This window comes from Heptranchias perlo, chromosome 3, assembly GCF_035084215.1.
Source record: "Heptranchias perlo isolate sHepPer1 chromosome 3, sHepPer1.hap1, whole genome shotgun sequence".
NCBI classification, from domain to species: domain Eukaryota; kingdom Metazoa; phylum Chordata; class Chondrichthyes; order Hexanchiformes; family Hexanchidae; genus Heptranchias; species Heptranchias perlo.
Window position 1 is genome coordinate 83,570,609 of NC_090327.1, and position 25,341 is coordinate 83,595,949.

At 43.6% G+C, this 25,341-nt stretch overlaps 1 protein-coding gene across 1 annotated transcript in view; it reads right to left on the reverse strand.

Moving 5' to 3' along the window:
• LOC137306674 (serine incorporator 1-like) overlaps positions 1 to 24,287 on the reverse strand; it is a 78,024-nt gene extending 53,737 nt beyond the window's left edge. The window contains exons 1-3 of the mRNA XM_067976021.1: positions 24,206 to 24,287; positions 20,761 to 20,951; positions 20,081 to 20,160 (exon numbers count right to left, since the gene is read on the reverse strand). Coding sequence (XP_067832122.1) covers positions 20,081 to 20,160; positions 20,761 to 20,951; positions 24,206 to 24,241 — 307 coding nt within the window. The 5' untranslated portion in view covers positions 24,242 to 24,287. The remainder of the gene's footprint in view (positions 1 to 20,080; positions 20,161 to 20,760; positions 20,952 to 24,205) is intronic.
• Positions 24,288 to 25,341: the final 1,054 nt, after the last annotated feature.

A 25,341-nucleotide genomic window follows, 5' to 3' on the forward strand; every position in this document is an offset into this window, starting at 1 on the left:
AAAATGGCATAATTATTCACATTGTCACAGCAAAGACATGAAGGCAACACTGTTTCCTTTGAGGCTGAAGAGTTGGAGCGCAAGGAGCATGGAGGGAGGCTGCTGATTGAGTCACTACAGCCAACTAAGTCCCTCATACCTGGTTGCAAATGAGGAAAAAGGTTGCTGTTATCAGGGAGAGTTCAAAGAGCTGTGAACTCCTCGCTTTTATGCACATTTCTTGCAGGGCCCATCAGTCATGGCACAAACCTGAATTGGGAATTAACAAACTCGCTGGGAGGTACCATTTGAAGCATTGCACACAACTATTACTTTTTTATCACACACTTTCACTGTATCTGAGCTAGACAGTATATTTTTCTTGTCGAGAGAGGTGGCAGACATGCAACAGCAAACAGATGCTCAGGCTTACAGCCTGTAGCTCCCATCTGTTGTTAAGCATGAATCAGCAGGGTCAGTATCCATGAATGCAGATGTTAGCCTTGGTCCCCTCAGAACCTCTGTTTCTTCTCTTTCCAAAAATGCAGGCACCGTGAACTGCTGCACAATGAGGGCATCATGGCTGCTCCCTGAGTAATGGCCATTGACATGCATTAAGATGTTTCTGTGATTGAATACAACCTGAACATTAATTAAGTGTAAATCCTTGCTATTTGTGAAGGCCATGGGGTTGATAGGAGGAACCGTGATCCTACATGGGAGCCATCTTCTATGTCTTGCACAAAAGGGGACCCTGCCACCTTTGATCCCTGTCCGGCTGATTCCTCCATTCCACGGGAAAAGTAGTGAAGGAGTTGTCCCTTGCAAACTAATAGTTTGTCACATTGCTAATTCTAATTTACCATCATACTACTTTTAAGAATAAGTATTCTGATGTGTCTTGCATGCAATTTGAGTAATAATTCTAAAAACATGAGAATTTCTTGAACTTTAGATTGCACTGACAATATTTTAATTTATTAAATACAAGCTCATCTTTAATTCACAGTGGTAGGTGGGTGGGTGGGAGGGCAGGTATATGCTTGTACAATGCCACAAGAGGTCGACTTGTACATTTAAAAATATGAGAATAAAAGAGAAATACTGAAATTCGTAGAAGTGTAAATCACTCTCAAAGTGATAATTCAACCTTGTTTTTCTGGCAACAATTGAATATGATGCACTTATTACAAAGTGATTCTTTCACTTCAGTGGCATATCAGTTTCCTGCTACAAAAGTTAAAAAGCGGATACTATAAGCCACTAATTGAATTTTCATCTCTTGCCATAAGCACTAGGGCATTCAATTGAGCACTTAGTGCTAAAATATATCAGGTAATATGAGGATAATAGGTTACTTTTCCTTGCTAATCAATTTAGCAACATTTCTATTCGGGACACTCAATGACCCAGCTTTTGAAAAGTATTGAAGTGTTTATAGTATACAACAGTACAATGAAAAAAAAATGAAGCTAAGTGTTCAATATTTAGGTACAGTCTTATAAGCTAAGAAGCCAATATCTGTCCTTTATATAATCATAACAAGAATGGCATTTAAAGTTAATGGAATATTGCTTTAAGCACATTTTTTTATCTTCCACTCATTTTATTTTACATTGTTTATCATTCTCAGTGTATAAACAATTTGGAGATGTGCATTTTAAGTGTATGATTTTTTTGCCCTCTCCCTTGTACAGCTGTATTATTTTTCAAAACTATGACTGGTTTGATATGCATTAAAGAAAATCAATTGCCAGCCTGTAACTGAACCATATTGGCCAGAAACTCTCAAGTTTCATTCTTGTTCTTTGTTGAGTTAACTATTCTTGATGGAGGTGGTAGTAAAGTCCTGAGGAAAGGTCTTAGACCTGAAACATCGACTGACTTGACTTCTGATTCTCCACAGATGCTGCCTGACCTGCTGAGTATTTCCAGCTTTTTCTGTTTTTGTTTTCAGAAGCACTGAGGTTGATTCTAGCACTCCCACTATCAAACCAGTCCTAGATTTGAAAAAATATATAACTGTACAAGACAGAAGGAAAAAGAAATCATACATTGAAAAAGCACATCACAAAACAGCTTGCCAAGTGACCCCAACTTAGGAAAGTGGGTCAGTGTAGAGTTGGAAGGGTGGACTGAAGTCCCATTACTCTGGCCCAAAGAGAAGAATCCAGCTATATTTTACTACTTTGGCAATATAACCTAGCATTCTATTAAGATATATCCTATAAAAGGGTATTACATAAAAGGCAGTCAGTGCAATATCCAGCACCCCATGAACTGCCATGTGGTGCAGGAAGAGGTTTAATGACCTTACAAGATCGATCAATGTGAGGTAAGTGAAGACAGTGTTCCCCATGCACATCCTGTAAGAAAGATAGCGGCATGACTCTCCTCCATATCTAGCATGACCTCTTTCTGTCAGTAACAGGATGAAAGGAAATCTACACTATTCACAAGAAATCTCAGGAACCAATAATGCCGCTTGTTAATTCCATACCATTATCTAAACTTACATTTCCTACCATAAGGGTGGTGTGCAAGTCTTGGAGAAGAAAGGGCGGAAATTCCACGTGGGTTCCACCAGTCTCTTGCGGTAACTTCAGCAGGTGACCGGAGGACCCTCCAGGATGGAAACAGCCATTTCTGCTATTTCCCTGGGAGTACTGCTGGTCTCCTGCCAAAGTTACAGTGGGAGACTGTTGGAATCCTCGTGAATTTTCAGCATCAAGGTGTTTAAAAGAAGCTTGTAACTGTAAGCATTATAATCATGGTATGGGCACAACCAGAGGCGAAGAAATTAAACTGGATGATAGGTGACTTCCGGACAACATAAAAGGGAATCCAAAAGTCTTCTATAGGTATGTAAACAACAAACGGGTAGTAAGAGGAGGGGTGGGAACAATTAGGGACCAAGAGGAGATCTACGCATGGAGGCAGAGGGCATGGCTGAGGTACTAAATGAGCACTTTGCATCTATCTTTACCAAGGAAGAAGATGCTGCCAAAGTCACAGTAAGTGAAAAGGTAGTTGAGATACTGGATAAGCTAAAAATTGATAAAGAGGAGGTACAAGAAAGGCTAGCTGTACTTATAGTAGATAAGTCACCCGGTCCAGATTGGATGCATCCTTGGTTGCTGAGGGAAGTAAGGGTGGAAATTGCAGAGCTACTAGCCATAATCTTCCAATCATCCTTAGATACAGGGGTGGTGCCAGAGGACTAGAGAATTGCAAATGTTACACCCTTGTTCAAAAAAAGGTGTAAGGATAAACCCAGCAACTACAGGGCACTCAGTTTAACCTTGGTAGTAGTGAAACTTTTAGAAACAATAATCCAGGACAAAACTAACAGTCACTTGGACAAGTGTGGATTAATTAAGGAAAGTCAGCACGGATTTGTTAAAGGCAAATCATATTTAACCAACTTGATTGAGTTTTTTGATGAGGTAACAGAGAAGTTGATGAGGGCAATGCGGTTGATGTGGTGTATGTGGACTTCCAAAAGGCATTTGATAAAGTGTCGCATAATAGGCTTGTCATCAAAATTGAAGGCTATGGAATAAAGGGGGCAGTGGCAGCATGGATACGAAATTGACTAAGTAATAGGAAACAGAGAGTAGTGGTGAATGGATCTTTTTCGTACTGGAGGGAGGTATACAATGGTGTTCCCCAGAGGTCGATGCTGGGACCATTGCTTTTTATGATATATAATAATGACTTGGACCTGGGTGTACAGGGCACTATTTCAAAATTTGCAGATGACACAAAACTTGGAAGGGTACTTAATACTGAGGAGGATAATGATAGACTTCAAGATGACATAGAAAGGCTGGTGGAATGGGCAGACACATGCCAGTAGAAATTCAATGCAGAAAAGTGTGAAGTGATGCATTTCGGTAGGAAGAATGAGGAGAGGCAATATAAACTAAAGGATACAATTCTAAAAGGGGTGCAGGAACCAAGAGATCTGGGGTGTATGTGCACAAATCGTTGAAGGTGGCAGGGCAGGTTGAGGAAGCGGTTAAGAAAGCATATAGGATCCTGGGTTTTATAAATAGAGGCACAGAGTACAAAAGCAAGGAGGTTATGGTGAACCTTTATAAAACACTAGTTCTGCCACATCTGGAGTATTGTGTCCAGTTCTGGGCACCACGCTTTAGGAAGGATGTGAAGGCCTTAAAGAGGGTGCAAAAGAGATTTACTAGAATGATTCCAGGGATGAGGGATTTCAATTACGTGGATAGACTGGAGAAGCTGGTGGTGTTCTCCTTAGAGCAGAGAAGGTTGAGAGAAGATTTTATAGAGGTATTCAAAATCATGAAGGATCTGGACAGAGTAGATAGAGAGAAACTGTTCCCATTGGCAGAGGTGTCAAGATCCAGAGGACATGGATTTAAGGTGATCGGCGAAAGAACCAAAGGCAACATGAGAAAAAACTTTTTTTACACAGCGAGTGGTTATAATCTGGAATGCGCTGCCTGAGGGGGTCTTGGAGGCAGATTCATTCATGGTTTTCAAAAGGGAATTGGATAAGTGCTTGAAGGGAAAAAAATTGGAAGGCTACGGGGATAGGACGGGGGAGTTGGACTAGCTGGATTGGTCTTGCAGAGAGCCAGCACGGACTCGACGGGCCGGATAGCCTCTTTCCATGCTGTAACCATTCTATGATTCTATTCCATGATTCTAGGAGAAACAGTGAGTTTCAGAAGGCTGAGTGCACATGAGGACGAAGCACTGCTGCTGACTGCAAGTCAGGAAGACTGGGATGTAGGAGGTGAAGCGCCACAAGGAGATTTGTAAAAGGCAGGGCAAAGGAGAGCACAGATGGTTTCAATTTTATGTAGAAAGTTGAAGTTCTTTTTCATTCATTCATGGGATGTGGGCGTCTCTGACGAGGCCAGCATTTATTGCACATCCCTAATTGCCCTTGAGAAGGTGGTGGTGAGCCACCTTCTTAAACCGCTGCAGTCCGTGTGGTGAAGGTTCTCCCACATTGCTGTTAGGAAGGGAGTTCCAGGATTTTGACCCAGCGACGATGAAGGAACGGCGATATATTTCCAAGTCGGGATGGTGTGTGACTTGGAGGGGAACGTGCAGGTGGTGTTGTTCCCATGTGCCTGCTGTCCTTGTCCTTCTAGGTGGTAGAGGTCGCGGGTTTGGGAGGTGCTGTCGAAGAAGCTTTGGCGAGTTGCTGCAGTGCATCCTGTGGATGGTATATGCTGCAGCCACAGTGAGCCGGTGGTGAAGGGAGTGAATGTTTAGGATGGTGGATGGGGTGCCAATCAAGCGGGCTGCTTGGTCCTGGATGGTGTCGAGTTTCTTGAGTGCTGTTGGAGCTGCACTCATCCAGGCAAGTGGAGAGTATTCCATTACACTCCTGACTTGTGCCTTGTAGATGATGGAAAGGCTTTGGGGAGTCAGGTGAGTCACTCGTTGCAGAATACCCAGCCTCTGACCTGCTCTTGTAGCCACAGTATTTATATGGCTGGTCCAGTTAAGTTTCTAGTCAATGGTGACCCCCAGGATGTTGATGGTGGGGGATTCAGCGATGGTAATGCTGCTGAATGTCAAGGGGAGGCGGTTAGACTCTCTCTTGTTGAAGATGGTCATTGCCTGGCACTTGTCTGGCGCGAATGTTACTTGCCACTCATCAGCCCAAGCCTGGATGTTGTCCAGGTCTTGCTGCATGCGGGCACAGACTGCTTCATTATCTGAGGGCTTGCGAATGGAACTGAACACTGTTCAATCATCAGCGAATATCCCCACTTCTGACCTTATGATGGAGGGAAGGTCATTGATGAAGCAGCTGAAGATGGTTGGGCCTAGGACACTACCCTGAGGAACTCATGCAGCAATGCCCTGGGGCTGAGATGATTGGCCTCCAACAACCACTACCATCTTCCTTTGTGCTAGGTATGACTCCAGCCACTGGAGAGTTTTCCCCCTGATTCCCATTGACTTTAATTTTACTGGGGCTCCTTGGTGCCACACTCGGTCAAATGCTGCCTTGATGTCAAGGGCAGACACTCTCACCTCACCTCTGGAATTCAGCTCTTTTGTCCATGTTTGGACCAAGGCTGTAATGAGGTCTGAAGCCGAGTGGTCCTGGCAGAACCCAAACTGAGCATCAGTGAACAGGTTATTGGTGAGTAAGTGGTGCTTGATAGCCCTGTCGATGACACCTTCCATCACTTATATCATAGAAGTTACAACATGGAAACAGGCCCTTCGGCCCAACATGTCCATGTCGCCTAGTCCCAATTGCCTGCACTTGGCCCATATCCCTCTATACGCATCTTATCCATGTAACTGTCCAAATGCTTTTTAAAAGACAAAATTGTACCCGCCTCTACTACTGCCTCTGGCAGCTCGTTCCAGACACTCACCATCCTTTGAGTGAAAAAATTGCCCCTCTGGACCCTTTTGTATCTCTCCCCTCTCACCTTAAATCTATGTCCCCTCGTTATAGACTCCCCTACCTTTGGGAAAAGATTTTGACTATCTACCTTATCTATGCCCCTCATTATTTTATAGACTTCTATAAGATCACCCCTAAACCTCCTACTCTCCAGGGAAAAAAGTCCCAGTCTATCTAACCTCTCCCTATAAGTCAAACCATCAAGTCCCGAATGCATCCTAGTAAATCTTTTCTGCACTCTTTCTAGTTTAATAATATCCTTTCTATAATAGGGTGACCAGAACTGTACACAGTATTCCAAGTGTGGCCTTACTAATGTCTTGTACAACTTCAACAAGACATCCCAACTCCTGTATTCAATATTCTGACCAATGAAACCAAGCATGCTGAATGCCTTCTTCACCACCCTATCCACCTGTGACTCCACTTTCAAGGAGCTATGAACCTGTACTCCTAGGTCTCTTTGTTCTATAACTCTCCCCAACGCCCTACCATTAACGGAGTAGATCCTGGCCCGATTTGATCTACCAAAATGCATCACCTCACATTTATCTAAATTAAACTCCATCTGCCATTCATCGGCCCACTGGCCCAATTTATCAAGATCCCGTTGCAATCCTAGATAACCTTCTTCACTGTCCACAATGCCACCAATCTTGGTGTCATCTGCAAACTTACTAACCATGCCTCCTAAATTCTCATCCAAATCATTAATATAAACAACAAATAACAGCGGATGATTGAGAGTAGACTGATGGGGCGGTAATTGGCCGGATTGGATTTGTCCTGCTTTTTGTGGACAGGACATACCTGGGCAATTTTCCACATTGTTGGGTAGATGCCAGTGTTGTAGCTGTACTGGAACAGTTTGGCTAGAGGCGCAGCTAGTTCTGAAGCACAAGTCTTCAGCACTACAGTATTTAAATGGGCATTGACTCAGCCACTATTTCTTCAAAGAGACATGTCGATGTTCACACAGCTAAAGAAACTTCTGTTTTTTAACCTCCTAGGAGACAGCCTAGAGGAAGAGGAGAACTGGTGAGAGAATCTGGGCATTTCAAGCTGCACAACTCCTGCCCCAACCTCACCAATTCTATCATGGCATCTTACATGCTCCTGCACCAGCCCAGAGACACGCACAAAGGAGGAAGTAGTTAGCAAGTACATTGGTGACTATGGCGACCTGGAAGTGGAAAAGGGTGGAGAAACACCCACCCTAAGCTGAGGAGCCTAGGGGTCCAGATCTTCAAAAGAACAATGGTTTGGGAGCATCAATCCCATGTCCAGTGCAGTAGAGACAGTTTCCATCCATATTATCCATGGATTAGTGTGAGAAATCTACTACACGCATCTGCAACACAATGCAGGAAGTTTGTTATGCCTTGCAGAACATCCGGTGAGTATGGCAGTTCAAGAGATTTCTGCAGAAATTAGACACCAACAGGAGCTACTAAGGACAGTGGTGCCTTCCAGAATGGCAGCTACGACTGCTTCAGTCAGTGCATTAAGGATCAGCCTTAACACAACAATTTCACAGGGCTTCTACGACTTAATTGGAATGATTTGGTTTGTTTTCACATTGATCAGTGGCATCTCTGAACCTGTGTCCAGCACCAGTGGGCTATAAAGCATGGTAACGGGGGTGGAACTTCCGTAGAGGTTCTCCCGATTGACCACTATAACTTCGGTGGAAGATCCACGGAAACACCCGAAAAATGGTGTAAACGGCATTTATGCCATTTCTCCAGGTTTCTGCAGATCTTCTGCCGAAGTTACAGTGGTCAATCAGAAGAATCCCTGCAGAAATTAATGGCAGCTGTCTCTCATAAGAGTGAAAATTAGCTTAATTCCTTCAGGCGCCCTCCCATTCCAGCACCAGAGGGAGCTTCAGACTTTGGCCCAGCGCCCCTTGACTAGCAAGGGACGAGATACTGGAAGTGAGACCTTCGGGAAAGCGGTTAGTGAAAGAGTCACCTCAGTCTTCAGTCTTCAAGGAAATCATCCCAGCCTCCCACCTCAAACTCGTATCACTCAGGGGGCACGTTGCAAAGTAGGAGAATAGAAGTTAGAGTAAGTCAGTTAGCTGCAAAATGGGTGGACATGGAGGTACTGAGTAGTTGAAACCATTCGGAAAATATTGTTTTGGATAGTTAAAATTGACTGACCACAGACTTGAGAGTTCATTTTTTCTGGAATTATGCAGTTTAATGGGTTGAGTTGATGAACTGTGAGATTGTGAATACAGTGAAACTTGCACAGTCACCTCCAAAAACGGACACTCATTGATAGTCCCAAATAATTTACATTGTAATAGATACAAGCTGCATCTTGAAACAATGGACACTCGCAAATTACGAACTATGGACAGCCTTCAATGAACCAAGTCCATTTACAACATGAAACACAGGACACGCAGGTCAACGCGAGGCAGCAGTAGGTGAAATGGCTTTTGTGGAATGGCGAGCTCTTACCCAGCATCCATAGCGGCAGAGAAGCCGTTCTATCTCTGGGATTGATTGCTTACATGGTTCCATCCCAGGGATAGACAGGTTTCTCTGCCGCTATGGAGGCTGGGTAAGAGCGCCCCATTCTGTAAAAGATGGGAACTGCCGGTGGGGGGGGGGGGTGTAGTTGGGAATTGGAGGCCCTGAAATCGCACGGAGGAGGGTGCCTGAAATCATGGGGGGCTCAAGAGTTGGGGGGGGGGGGGGGAAGAGGAAGCCTGGGGAATGGGGGCTTGGGGGGAGAGGGAGACTGGGGACTGGGGGCTCGGGCGGAAAGAGATGGAGGGAATGGGGGGGGTTTTCCCTTCCCTCGGTTTCCTCTCTTCGCCTGTTCAAGGATGGCCTCCTGGTTCTTGGAACTTCTCACACAACTACTGCTGGTGCGAAACCACAAATAAAGATTCTCAACTACAGGGACCCAACCTTTATAAGGTAAATCCAATAACATTTGTAGAAGTCATGTGATCATATGTCGTGATCCGACATAACATGGTCCGATGTCACATGGTCAGAACATCACGCGATCAAACCTCCAGGAATGCCTCCAACCAGTACGTTAGGTACTGATGAGCTGCTAACAGCCCCCTACACCCCCCCCCCCCACCACTTCAAACATTAGCAGCTGCAACACATGAAGGGAGGGGATCCTGGACAGGGGTCTTCAGGACATTAATCCCCCCCAATTTGGCTGAGATCTCCCAGGCACTCCGGCCCTACAACAGCCACCTTGCCCTGTGCAGGTTGCCAATGCAGCAGATCCCAGGATCAGGACATCCCTCCCTCAATGGAAAAGGACCCCGGGACGGCAATGAACTGGGAAACCCAATGAACAGAAAATGAACTGAAATCACATCCTGCTGGCAGGGCTCTAGAATTAGGCATAATCCCAGGTGAGGGCAAAAAAAAGGAATGCTGCAGGAAATACAGCCAATCCTGGGATATTTGGCTCATCCGGTTTACTGTATATACAATGACCATTTTGGAAATAGAGACCACCTGCAAATAAAGCAGATCTGATGCAAGTCCCTTAGGTGTCCCTAATTTACAGGTTTCACTGTATTCTATTAATGAGGCACTTAGAATCATAGAAGGCTACAGCATAGAAGAAGGCCATTCAGCCCATCGAGTCCACACCGGCTCTATGCATGAGCAATCCAGCTAGTCCCACTCCCCCGCCCTTTCCCCGTAGCCCTGCGCATTTTTTCGTTTCAAATACTTATCCAGTTCCCTTTTGAAGGCCACAATTGAATCTGCCTCCACCACTGCCTCGGGCAGTACATTCCAGATCCTAACCAATCGCTGTGTAAAAAAGTTTTTCCTCACATCACCTTTGGTTCTTTTGCCAATCACCTTAAATCTATGCCATCTCGTTCTTGACCCTTTCGCCAATGGGAACAGTTTCTCTCTATCTACTCTGTCTAGACCCTTGATGATTTGAACACATCTATCAAATCTCCTCTCAACCTTCTCTGTTCCAAGGAGAACAATCCTAACTTCTCCAGTCTATCCCCGTAATTTAAGTCTCTCATCCCTGGAATCATTCTAGTAAATCTCCTCTGCACCCTCTCTAAGGCCTTCACATCCTTCCTAAAGTGCGGTGCACAGAACTGGACACAATACTCCAGTTGTGGCCGAACCAGTGTTTTACAAAGGTTCATCATGACTTCCTTGCTTTTGTACTGTGTGCCTCTATTTATAAAGCCCAGGACCCCGTATGCTTTTTTAACCGCTTTCTCAACCTGCCCTGCCACCTTCAATGATTTATGCACATATACCCCCAGATCTCTCTGTTCCTGCACCCCTTTTAGAATTGTGCCCTCTAATTTATATTGCCTCTCCTCATTTTTCCAACTGAAATGTATCACCTTGCATTTTTCTGCATTTTCTTCATCTGCCACATGTCTGCCCATGCCACCAGAGTGTCTATATCCTCTTGAAGTCTATCGCTATCCTCCTCACTGTTCGCTACCCTTCCAAGTTTTGTGACATCTGCAAATTTTGAAATTGTGCCCTGTACTCCCAAGTCCAAGTCATTAATACATATCAAGAAAAACAGTGGTCCCAGCACCAACCCCTGGGGAACACCACTGCACACCTCCCTCCAGTATGAAAAACAACCACTCACCACTACTCTCTGTTTCCTGTCATTTAGCCAATTCTGTATCCATGTTGCTATTGCCCCCTTTATTCCATGGGCCGTAATCTTAATAGCAAGCCTACTATGTGGCATTTTATCAAACGCCTTTTGAAAATCCATGTACACCACATAAACTGCATTGCCCTCATCTACCCTCTCTGTTACCTCATCAAAAAACTCTATCAAGTTGGTTAAACACAATTTGCCTTTAGGGAAAGCCAGCACGGATTTATTAATCAATCCACACTTGTCTAAGTGATTATTAATTCTGTCCCAGATTATCGTTTCCAAAAGTTTCCCCACCACTGAGATTAAACTGACTGGCCTATAGTTGCTGGGTTTATCTTTACACCCTGGACTACAGGTCTACTGAGGCAGGAGAACAGTCATGAGGCAAGGATTTGTATTTATCTTTTCATGTTTTATTTATTGAAAGCATTTGGCAATACATTGCTGCCTCCTTTGTCTGATTGCAAGCCGACATATCTCTTGTTCCACCTCCTCTCACCTGTGCAAGCTCCTTGTTATGTGGAGATGGAGAGCTATTGTCCTCTTCCTCACCTTCATCCACTCCAGCTTCAGGAAGTACTAATCCTTTCTGCATAGTCCTATTATGCAGCATGCTACAATAATTCTGGGTTCTACCAGATTTGTTCAGGAATGTGTAATGGGACTTCAGAATGGTCTGCTCTATTACAGTACTGTGGTCCGATAAGCCTCATTATATCCGTTGTCCCCTTCTGTCCACGGATGCTATACTAGATTCACAGGCCATGATTGCACAGGATATCCCGATAATCACTCAACCATCTTGATGCAGGTCTTGACTCATCAAGGCTGGTATGGCACATATGATAAATGCATCATGACAGCTTCCTGGATAACAGGCATTAATATGTAGGATAAGGTGATTAGCATTACACCCTAGCAATACGTTAATGAATGAAATTCTTTCCCACCAATGAAATTGAAGGGAGGTTCTTAGGGGGCTTTTAAGGCCACATGTATTTTGTCATTGATCCTTGCACCTATGGGAACCCTGTTAGTCTACAAAATTGAAGTGGTCGCTTTATATGTTTTGTGATTCCATTGAGAAACTAATGAATTGAGAGGCCCACCTAAACAGAACATGAGTGATGAGCTGGTGCCTGACTAATGTGACTAAGGTTACCTGAGGCTGCCTGGAAAAGATCCAGTGGAAAAAAAGTTAAAGGCAGTGGTCTTCTTTCACTGTTGCAGATAATGTGTGCTCCGCATTGAAGTGGATTCCAGGGCTTCAGCCCAGCAGCTAGCATAACTTCCCAATAGCCTTCTGAGATACTGACGCACCAAGAAATTTCAAAAAGACCACTGCTTGGCTGCAAATTGGAAAATGAGCTAACTGGCTATTGTTAAAAGGGATGCTGCTTCCAACGTAAAGAGAAGCAGAGGGGCACTGGATAAACATGGAGGTGTAGCAAACATTTTTAATGATGGTCATGAGGAAGACACCTGCTTATAGTAAAAACACCTTGGAGGTCTTGTTGCAGGTGGTGCAGTGAAGGAGGGTGGCCCTTTTTGGAGTGGAAGGGCACCCAGCTCTGCAAGCAGAGGCCCCAGCTGCCTGGGAGGTAGTTACAGGGCAAGTGAATGCAGCCTCCAGGGTGTGACAGACCTGGCAGAAGGTTACAGGGCAAGTGAATGCAGCTCCAGGGTGTGACAGACCTGGGAGAAGATTACAGGGCAAGTGAATGCAGCCTCCAGGGTGTGACAGACCTGGGAGAAGATTACAGGGCAAGTGAATGCAGCCTCCAGGGTGTGACAGACCTGGGAGAAGGTTACAGGGCAAGTGAATGCAGCCTCCAGGGTGTGACAGACCTGGGAGAAGGTTACAGGGCAAGTGAATGCAGCCTCCAGGGTGTGACAGACCTGGCAGAAGGTTACAGGGCAAGTGAATGCAGCTCCAGGGTGTGACAGACCTGGGAGAAGATTACAGGGCAAGTGAATGCAGCCTCCAGGGTGTGACAGACCTGGGAGAAGATTACAGGGCAAGTGAATGCAGCCTCCAGGGTGTGACAGACCTGGGAGAAGGTTACAGGGCAAGTGAATGCAGCCTCCAGGGTATGACAGACCTGGGAGAAGGTTACAGGGCAAGTGAATGCAGCCTCCAGGGTGTGACAGACCTGGCAGAAGGTTACAGGGCAAGTGAATGCAGCCTCCAGGGTGTGACAGACCTGGGAGAAGTTAAGAAAGAAGTTCAGTGAAATTAAAAGAAATGCCAAGATAAATATAGGCACCTTTGCAAACATTATTAATATTACTTCAAGGCATGCAACCAGTGTAACTGTCCATTAGCTGCACCCTTAGGAAGATCACCTTCCAAGCTAGCATAGAGTATTGTTCCTTTTATGCAACACATCTTCATTCCACAGAAGCTGTATGGAGATTTGGAAAGGAGGTGCAAGTAGTTCCATGAATAAAACTCTTGACAGCTCAACCAGAAAACAGTCATGTTCAGAAAACCACTATGTAAACTCATGGAAATAGTCAGAGCCAGGGCTGGAAGTAGTCAGGGCACAGGGATGCTGCTCTGCAACTTGCTAATATCTTCAGAAATGTGCTCTGCTTACAGGCCAAAGCTGCCCAAAATCCATCAGGGTGGAACCATGACCGGAGGTGAGCCAGCAACACTAAGGTAGCTCACTACATCTGAAGAAATGGCACTCACCTTATGTGGAGGGAATACATTGTAAAATGTAGATGAGAAAACCAGCGACTCAGCCCCCAAGCACTTCAAATCATGGTAAAATCAAGAACTCCAACTTGGTCCAAGCTCCACATCAGATAATGGCATCCTGGAGCCTTCAATTAGTGAATTTGAGAAAGGGGTGCCAGGTAAACCACAAATCTCAAATAAGGAGGAGCAAGCAAAGGTGGCAGAAGAGAAAGAAATATATGGCCAGTCTGCAAAACCACACCATTTGCCAACAATATGCGAAAGGAACTGGTCTCCTACTGGGCTTGCATTCAAACAAGAGTTAATTGCAGTAGCAAAAGGCATTTGCAACATCCTGTGAGTCTGCTTTGAGCTGTCTGCAGCTGTAGACAGGGAAAATGCAGGAGTGACCTCTAGCACAGCACAGTACAGCAGGAGGGATTTACTGACATGTAGAGGACCAAGGAATGAGTTACATTTTCACAGTCCTCTGTAAAGGAGATCCAAAGCAGCGAGAGAACCAGCCGAGAGCAGAGTTCTCACACAAATATTGTAATTGGTGCTATTGAGACCTTGGGCACTTAGTTACAAGGGGCTATCACTGCTGGATTTCACACATTGGGTAACCAATTGGAAAGAGCAGTGACGTCAAGCTTCATCCGCATCGGAGAAACTCTACAAACTGCTCTCATGCAGATTTACGGGGCATCAAACTGGGAGACCCAGCAATGAGGTCGTGGCAAAAGGCGGCCCAAAGGGCAGGCTCCTCTTAAGGAAGTGCCACAAGTTCCCACTCCAACCATGTCTCTCAAGGGAAGAAGGAAGTGCCAGTGAGTGACAGGCACTGTATCATTGGATGTGGTCCACCTGTTGCAGGGATTTCACATGACCCTGCATCCAACGGTTCTAGGTCCAGCTTAATGGGGCAGCAGCAACCTATTCAACAGTTGCTCCTCCCACTCGGGGAGTACATTACCACAATCTTAGGGTGAGGATCAGGACAAACACATTGTATAGGGCCACCAAAGGGAAGCATGAGTGAAACTCTCACCCATTAGGGTGTCTGACAAAATGTCATGTTATTAATTTTTTTTTGTCACATTAAATGTAATAATGCTCACCGCCACTACCACATCTTGCCCATTATTGAGTCCTTTTTATAAATTCTCCTTTTCATGTTCTTCATCATAAGTGCCAAGTGTAAGAATCTATCAAATAAGCTAAGAATCTATTAAATATGAAATCAGTTGTAAACGGATTAAAGACTAAGATTAAGTAGCAGAACCAGGCAGTGGGCAATGTATAATGAAGCAGCAGCATAGAAAACCACTTATCCTTCTAACCGAACAATGTGGTCAGATAACAGGGAAGCTGCAGACCCTCAACAAATTGCCTGAGTCAGCTATTTCGGAGAACCTGCGTTCTGCTTCTGCAAAAATGGTACTGGCTGCAGGATGACCTTTGCACCGATTCCAGGAATATTTTGACCACTCTTGCCCAGATAAGAGAGAGGAACTGATACTATTATCTAGCACGCCACCTGCAAACAGTACGCGCAAAACTGCACATTCCTCAGGAATAGGGTATATAAAGACTGGCTTTTAGCCAGAAGCCCCACAGTCGGAGAAGGAGGAGAGTTGGATATATTCAGGGGATTCATGCTGGCTTCAGGCCTAACTCTGTGTAACCCCCCCAAGGAACAACTAGGAACGGGTCATCCGCGCCAGCTGTCCAGTCACCAAACGGGTAATATCATGCTTGTTTAAGACCGTTAGATACTGCTCAATGATTGTTATATAAAATGATGAAATGCTGTCTGAACAATAAAAACCTCAATTCTCTAACCAATATGGTGTCAGATCGAATTAATTGAAAGGAATCCCAACAGTGGTGAGCCAGCCAGGAGCCTGACAAAAGAACTTGAGTGATTTGTCCTTCACTATCGTTCCCCAGACGACACAATGAAATAAGGAGCCAACGATGAGAATAAAGTAGATTGTAAAGGCTTAGATGAGGATGGCGAAATGGAAGTCGCAGAAGCCAAAGAATCATTTAAGCAAACCCAAGGCGTGTTACAGAGTAAAAGACCAGAAGCGAGAGAGGCAGTCGTAGAGGTTCTGGAAAGTGAACCGAGGAAGAGACTAGAACTCCCGGCTGGTTCTCCAGTAACTCCTTTCCATTCACTATATCCCATCCTATCAGCAACAGAGGAGAAGGAGAAAACTTTTAAACAGGAGAGCCAATACAAGCCTGATAAATGGCCTTTCCAACATGAAATTTTAAATCGGTACAAAATTGAGTTAAGTTCGAAACAGAGACTGAAAATGAAGATGAGAGGTAAAGGATAGATGACTTAAAACAGGGGGAGAAAGGTGAAAAGGGGAGATTCCGTCTCTCCCACTGTTACAAGCTACTGGATTTTTCCTTAGTTTTAGTGTACTGTGCCTTTAAGTGTATTGCACTCTGCAGCGTGCATCCATTTCCTTTTTCTCCCCCCCCCACAAAACTGAAGCAGCGTTCAGCCATTGTAGTCCCGGTCGTTTAATATAAGCATTTCAATCGTTGTGTTTTCTAAGCATAGGACCACTGTTAAACATTGAAGAAATCAAAAGAGTTTGGAGAATTATTATAGAGTTACGGGACTATGTCCTATTTTACGTCTGAGATTATAAATCTAAATTCGATTGTTTTCCTTTCAATTCGGAAAAGTTTCTTTAAATTGAGTTGAAATCTGCCTGAGTATGGAGCTGCTGTGATGAAGCTGGTTCCGCCTTCTTTTCAGTCAGTACTGCAAAAAAGTTTTAAAATCATGTTGCCTTACACAAAGTTAGTTCCACATTTGGGACGACTTTGACCCTGTGAGACTACAGCCGTCCAATGGAGGAAGTTAGTCGGTAGCAAAGTACAGAGCGTCCAAGACCACAGACAGTTGAAACATCAGATCAAGATTGTGTAGGGTGTTCTACTCCAAGTCGCCAAAGAAACTAGGGGCAGAAGAAGTAATTCTTCATGCTTTCTCCACAGATGAAGTGAAATGGACAATGTGATATTAATTACATTTATTATTGGGGAGGTATAATGATAGAGACTTAGAAACTGTAAAATGTGCCATAAGTGAATAACGTCCAATTTACAGTACTCTAATAAATGCCCACAAGAGATAAAATGGGAACGAGAGGTAGACAGTGATAGATAACATAACTGGGGTAGAAACTAGACCAGAGGACAGTATCTTCAGGACAAGATAATTACAGTCGAACGCTGTGGGATGGGTAGGTGTGACAACGGGGTATTCGGAACAGGAATGTCAATTTTGGAGAACATGCGTTCTGCTTCTGCGAAAATGGTACCTGCTGCAGGATGACCTTTGCACCGATTCCAGGAATATTTTGACCACTCTTGCCCAGATAAGAGAGGAACTGATACTATTATCTAGCCCACCACCTGCAAACAGTACGTGAAAATCTGCACATTCCTCAGGCAGAAATAGGGTATATAAAGACTGGCTTTTAGCCAGAAGCCCCACAGTCAGAAAAGGAGGAAAGTTAGACATATTCAGGGGATTCATGCTGGCTTCAGGCCTAACCCCGTGTAACTCTCCGAGGAACAACTAGGAACGGGTCATCTGCGCTGGCTGTCCAGTCGCCAAACGGGTAATATCATGCTTGTTTAAGACAGTTAGATTCTGCTGAATGATTGTTATATAAAATGATCAAATGCTGTCTGTGAACAATAAAAACCTCAATTCTCTAACCAATATGGTGTCAGATTAGATTGATTGAAAGGAATCACCGTACCGGCATACGGAATCCCAACACAAGACATTATGCCACCCATTGGTGCGTGTGCAATGGGTGTAAACGTGGTTGAATGACTGGTTTGTGCGAACGGAGGGGAAGTTTGCTGGTGGTGGTGGTTGTTCCAGGCGGCCTGAGTATTTCAAAGTCTTCAATTTGCACATCTCATCATGAGAACCTGTTAGAAATTAGGGAATCCCTGGCATCACGGGCAGCTATGTGCGCCACTGCTCTGGCGATGGGTTTCCCATCTTCATTTTCCTCCTCCTCATCATCCTCATCCTCCTCTTCAATAGTGCCGCCAGATGAGGATGCTGCATGAGTACATTCGACCTCCTCCACCCGTAACCCTCTCTGCTGAACTATGTTGTGCAGGATGCAACGCATGACGACTAAGAACATAAGAAACAGGAGCAGGAGCAGGCCATACAGCCCCTTGAGCCTGCTCCGCCATTCAATAAGATCATGGCTGATCTTCAACCCGAACTCCACTTTCCTGCCCGATCCCCATGTCCCTAGATTCCCTACAGTTCAAAAATGTATCTATCTCAGCCTTGAATATACTCAATGACTCAGCATCCACAGCTCTCTGGGGTAGAGAATTCCAAAGATTCACAATCCTCGGAGTGAAAAAATGCCTCCTCATCTCAGTCTTAAATGGCTGACTCCTTATCCTGCGACTATGCCCTCTAGTTCTAGCCAAGGGAAACAACCTCTCAATGAGATCACCTCTCATTCCACACCGCCTGAGGAAGGGGAAAGTCCCCGAAAGCTTGTGGGATTAAAAATAAAATCATTGGACTATAACTTGGTGTTGTAAAATTGTTTACAATTGTTAACCCCAGTCCATCACCGGCATCTCCACATCATGGCTACCATCGACTTAATAAATGTGTTGCATGTCCATAAGCAAGGACAAATACTAATTCCGATCTGGATAATGAAATAAAGTGATGTGAAGGTGAATGTGAAGAGAATATGTCCGCCTGCCCCAAACAAGGCCACCAACGCAAGACAGGGCAATGCCGGGGCTCCTTGGGACTTTCCAATTTCCCACCCCTGAAAGAGACCTGACATTTCATTGGCGAGATACCAGCCCACCAAATAGATGGGGGGGTCTACATGGGGTTCCAGGCAATAATCCCAAATAAAAAACAATTTTTAAAAAAATAATTAAAATGTGGCCCCCTCCTTTGGTCTCCTTGGTCTGGCAAACTGTACTGGACTTTCCAGCAAATAGATACAACCATTTTACACGGGTGTCTGCCACTGGCATGTAAAATGGGACCACCCCTTGATCCCACACACTGCAGCAGTGTGAGTGGCGGAGATCTCAGGTGGTGCACTCAGTACTCACACCAGAACGCGTCAACCTTGCCGATTTTCAGGATCCTTATGTCCTTATACGCTGGTACTGTAGTTCTGTACTAGGGCCCCAAGATTCCACAGTTCACAATCCCAGCGGTTATGGAATTTGCAGGGTCAGTGTGAGGGCACTCCATTTACAAGGAGAAGGCAGGTGCAGGGGCCACTTCTGGCACATCTCCAACATCCATCTGCCCATGAATGCTGGAAACTCCAGTGCCTGCCCATCCTGGGGGTTGCCTAGAGCCCCCTATTCCAGCCTTTGTTTTCCCTCAGCTCCCTGTGCAAGAGTACTGATCTACAAGAATTTTTTTTTAAATCTCACCTCTTTGGAGGTCCAGACAATGTGTGTCCCACTTCCACCCTTGTGGAGACCAGTATATATCACTTCACTTAGCGTACCAACCTCTACTGATATGGTAGGTCCCTGTCCAACCTAAGGAGCAAGAACTCCCAGCATAGGGAATCCCTCCCTGACTCCACCCACTGACTATCACTTGTATGAGGTGAATGGAGGTTCTACCTTTTAAAAGGCAACTAGCAAACTCCCAGAAACGGCAGAGACCATACAATTCTGCCATTTTCCTGGGGATTCTGTCGGTATCCTGCAGTGGACGATCATCAAAACCGATGAGGAATTTTGGGGCACAGATGTTTATCAATAACTTTGTTTTAAAACGTTATAGTATGGTGGTTACATATGACTTTGTGGCAAATTGAAAACCCAGAAATTAATAGATACATAATGAGGAGCTGTGGAATACAATTTATATCCCATGATTTGTTTACCCAAAAGCAAAGTTGAGAGTTATGGCACAAATGTAAGTGATTATAGATTGAATAGCATAGCTCCTCATCATATTTTTTATTTCTGCCACACATAAGTAATTAAAATGATAAAAGTTAAGCACTATTTGAATTGACATCACTACAAAATGCTTTTGTTAAAGTGTGGTCTGTTTTCCATTATGATATCACCTCCACAAAAAATATATATTTCTTGGAAATGCCATCACTACCTATATTATAGAGTTACTTATTGATTTGCAATTTGCCCAGAGAATTGTTGACACATTGTATTAGTTCCAGTAACTTAAGCTTTACATGTTTTGATTTCACAAATACTGAATGCAAAGTCCTTTTAAGTCCAATCAAAGTGGGCAACTCTGCCTATTTCTCACTTACCTCGGCTGAAGTGTCCTTCAGGGATATAAAATGCACCGACCATTATTGCTACAAGTGCTCCAAACTTGAATAACCAGAAGCTTTGAAAAGAGAATGTTAATAGTACCATAAGTCTTAAATTTCTCTATAATATCTACTGTATCCCTTCTTATGCAATCCTGAAAGATTTTACCTATGCTTTATAATTTAATTTCATTCTAAAAAATTAGTCAGTCAAAGAAACCATTGTGTTATTTTAAAGGAAGTTAGTTGCAATTTACATGTATTTTAATTTTATATAAAATGAATTTGCTTTTAATATTATGAGGTGCTCAGTATCCTTAAGAGTAAAGGATGAATAACTACTGATAGATAATAAAACAGTTTTGAAATACAATCATTTAAAGTCTGATATATAATATGTTGTTTTGAAGAAAGCAAGCTTTAATAAAATGCAGAACAAGCCGATTTTTACCAATTCCCACTCCTGGGAGATAAGGGCGCATGGTGGATGAGGCTATCAAGAAATTGCAATTTCCAGTATGTGCTACTAGCAGGCAATGGTCTCTGTCAAGAGCACGATTTTGTAAACTCGGTTCTTAAAATTAAAATTATTTTTTTAAAAAAGACCAATACAATGATTAAAAACTTGTTTCTGCCACAGAATTTCTTTCAAAAACAATTTACAAAAAAAAACTTACCCATTGTGTACTAGGGCCCTGGGATCTTTGCTATTTCGCACATTAATCATAAGCAGAGCCAACAGCAGAAAGAAAGTGGCCATTCCAAAGCAGATCCGATACACAGATTTGTAACCAACCAACACTCTGCAGATCACAGGGTCAACCTCGGGGAACTGTGCATTATATCCAAATTCACAGAATCCTGGAATCTAAAAGGCAAATTCTTAGAGTTGCTATTTGTTTTACAAGAACCACCATTTGTAATTAAGAAAGAAATTTTAGAAATATATATGTTAATATGTGGCTACAGAAAGAAATAGCATGCATCATATCCTCAGAATGTCTGGAGTACATGTGTCACACATTTATTTTATGTGCAGTACTTTACACTTGTATGCATTAAATTTCATTGTCCTTTACTGCCCATATCCATATGGGCCTGAAAATCCACTGGCTATCTATCCTGGCAGAAATGCCAGGATGCACCTTCCTGTGACCTCTGGTACTAATCCCAAAATTTGCTGGGTATGGGGCGGTCACCTAATTTGATAAACATAGACAGGGGCCCTGGCACTAGAGACACATGTTGCGGCGAGTGCCCAACATGTGGCTGTATGCCTGTTCCAGGGATAGTAGCAGGGTACTCTTTCAGACAAATGCCCAGATTGCCTCCTCGGCTGAATTTATAAGGGGAAAAAAATCTTCTCAGGGGTCCAGACCATAATCTAGGCCTGAACTCCACGGGCAAGCCCCACATCTGTCGGATGGTGGGCTGGTATGTCTGGTCTTACTTGATGTACTATCCCGCCACTCTTTTGCCAGACTGGGGATGAGAAAACTCCCAGGCTGGGAGTCCTCTCCTCAGCCACGCTCCATCTTGTGTTACATTTTTCCACTTTTCCACAGAAAGGATCTAGACATGCCTTAAAGGGGTTAAATTCTCAGGACAGTCCTGTTGCTGGGCTGAATCCAAAGTCAGATGAAAGATGGTTAATATGCTAATCAGAAGTTGTTTTCCACAGAGTCCAAACAATAAGCAATTCGGTAGCTTGCCTCCGTAAACGACAAACGTTTTGCACCCAATGCATTGGAAGGCTTTTGAATAATGCAGAGAGTTATACACTTAAAAAGCCCGTCTGTTTTTTGGACAAAGATACTGCACAGGCAACAAGGCAGCAAAAGTCTGCATGGAGAGATTGTAGGACAGAATGCAGTGGAGCTATTTTATTTAAGTAAAGTAAGATGACCCACCAAGTGAGATAATGTTTGCATATTCATTTTTTTATATCTTTATATGAAGCTAAGTTGAATCAATTGAACTAAGTGAATCTGATCACAATGATTGCCTTACTGTGGAATAAAGCATCTTAATGATTTAACCAAACTTCACCTCATCTAGTTTAATTCAGTCCACCTTTAGAGAGGTTGAAGAAGTACATGTGGGAAAGAAACAGAAATCTGGTCCAGATGGTAAGGGATATTCATTGTTATATTCCCGGGTTCCTCTACTATACAAGTAGATATAGGAGCCAATGGTACACAGACCTTTTATGGTAGCAATTTAGGTCACTGAATGTATTAATGGCAGACTCAAATTCCTATCACCTTCTTTAGGGTGGGTGGAGGCTCCATCCCAAATAAGGCCCCATGGAAACTGTCAGGGAAAGCAGTGACCTAGCATATCTAGGTCCTTACCTAATTTGTAACCCATTGCTGCACTTCTCTTGAAATTACAGCAGGAGACTATGGGGAAAGAGCAGGCGAGTGGGACTAATTAGATAGCTCTTTCAAAGAACCGGCACAGGCACAATGGGCCAAATGGCCTCCTTTTGTGCTGTATGATTCTATGAGTGTACTGGAAGTGCCGTGAACTTGCTGCCCCAGTTTGTCCAACTTGTTATGTAAGTTCTGAACTGCCTCCTTTAATTCCACTGCCCCTCATAGTTTGGTATCATCAGCAAATGTGACACATTTGCATTTCTGAATCACAGTCATTGATATAAATTAGAAACAGTAATCTTCCCAACAATGAACTCCTGGAGCACCCCACTTAGTGCTTCCTCCATCCCAACATAACTGCTCTAACAAGTGGCTGTTGCTTCCTTCAAATCAGCCATTTGATTATCTACTCTTAAGATTTACTCTGGATCTCCAGAGCTTTGAACTTGATGAACATTCTTTTGTATAGACCTTTTTCAAGTACACCACATCATAGGGTTTTGCACAATCCACTTAGGTTTTTACTTCTTCAAAGAAATTGAGGAGTTTGTCAAGGCAGGAACTTCCCCTTCTTGAAGTCAGGCAGACAGGGCCCAGTTTTAATGTCTCATCCGAAAGACCTTCAACCTTCAACAGTGCAGCAATCCCTCAATATTGCACTGAGATGTCAGCCTTGATCATACGCTCAAGTCCCTGGAGTGGGAATTGAACCACCACCTTTTGACTCAGAGGAGACAGTGCTACCATTGAGCCACAGCTGAAATTTGCATGATGCACTGCTGCTGGTCGCAAAAGAGGTGCACATTTAATGGAGTGGAATCCTAAACATAGCTGGTGGAATTGTTCAAGGGAATACAGATAACCCCACTCTCTAATATTGCAGTGCCCCAGTTGTTCATGAGGAAGTGGATGAAACTGCTGGTAGATGAAATTGTCAATTATAACTAGCACAAATAGCTTAAGCCTCCCTATATTAGTGATTCTACAGCCTTAATCCTGATTTCTGCTTAGTATTTAAGTTGATGAGGGCAGATTTTCTTCTTACTGCGCTTGGACATAAAGTATGACCTGGGCACAGTGTACAGAGGAAAATAGGATAGGGATCAAGCTTGCCCGATTTTCTATATGCCATGGCCAGTGGATCCTTTACACCAAGCACAATAAGGGGAAATTTGCTCTATTACCTTCACAAAAACATATTTGGGAAATCTTTTTTGTTTGAGGAGGGAGACAAGCTAGAAGATTTGTGCATCATTTTCATCATGATATCACTCAAAAGTGATGTGATCACAAATCTTGGTGCATTTTTGGGATAATTTTTGACCTGACACTTATTTTTAGAGGCAATTTTCTGACCATTTCACCAGGGGAGGCACCCTCACCAGCTGCATGAAATCAGAAAATTACCTTCTATGCCATTATATTGGGCTGATTCCATGCTGTCGTATTTTAGCAGAGAATAGCACTCACAGGAAGCACATTGCGGGAAATCTCGGGCACAGAGATGGCACATCAAAAGATGGCAAATCAGGGTCTGTACTCCTATGATTTCCCAAAATGGGCTCCCTGCAAGTATTGCTAACTGCATGGAGTGCAGAATTGGACCCATTGTGTTTGTGAACAATTTGCAAACATTTTCATAAAGTCCGTGCTCCTTTAAACATTACAGCTGGAGACAATTCCCTTCATATTGGATCACTTCAGACAACTAATTTATTATAACAAGCGTAATCCTGTATCATACCTTTCTCAATTGATCTTCTACTCCAGGTACAAGCATAATACCAGCAACAGATGTACCAACCAATAAAATGGTTGCGTACACTAATCGTGTAACTATGGAAGTTCTCCCAGTTGGACAACACGAGCACACCAGACATGGCGCACTACTGCACAAACATGGGATCTGCAGGCAGAGAGAGAAAGCGAATTTAAACATAACATAAAGTATCTCTGCATCCTAGATATATAGGAAGCTCATGTCAAGCATAAGCAAGATGTTCCACAAGTATACTAAAATTACACAAATGCAAAACATTACTGGCAACCAGGATAGCGGGTGAAAGCAAAATAGTTTTGCCAACTCATAATTTGAAAAAGTCAAAAAAATCTGTCATATAGTTAGTCAGATATGTGGAGTTTTCAGCAACTTTCCAATCATGCCAGGCATTTATATCCCAGCCTGGATTTGAACCCAGTACCAAAGTTGTAAGGACATTATGGGTGATTCCATGAGCCAGCACTCCTAGCATTTCTTGTGAAATGCAATACATTTGAAGAATTATTATTTTACTTGACAAAATGTTGGTTTAGAGAGGGTATGACTTAAGCTTTTAAATAACAAGGGAATTGGATGCAGTCCAATTAGATTTGAAATGGATAGGGATGATAAGACCAAAGGTTAATCCTATAATATCCACAGGCAGTTAGATTAGATACCAGGAAGAGGGTACAGAGGAGGGCAACCAGAATGATACCAAAGGAATAATTTTGTGACTTTGCATTGCCAGCAGGAAGTCTCACCTGCAGGGAGTACATAGTCAGAAATTAAGGTGGGCGCTGCGCACAATTTTCCAAGCATTAATGGCAGGCGGGGCTTCCCTCTGAAAGCACTTTAAGCTTACATTTCTCCAGAGGGGATATGGCTGACATTTTTTAAATGATGAGGGAATTACAGGCAGTCAGTTTAGAGAGGTTATTTGAAATCGATAAGGATGATAGGACTAGAGGCTATGCCTATCAAAGGGTTAAGATAGACGCCAGGATGTATTTTTGTTACAAAGTCATTGCCTTCTGGAACAAATTGCCAAGACATGGTAAACTTGCAGTTGTTACAATCCTTTAGTCCATTAAAAGGGAACTTGATATGTTCCTGCGAGA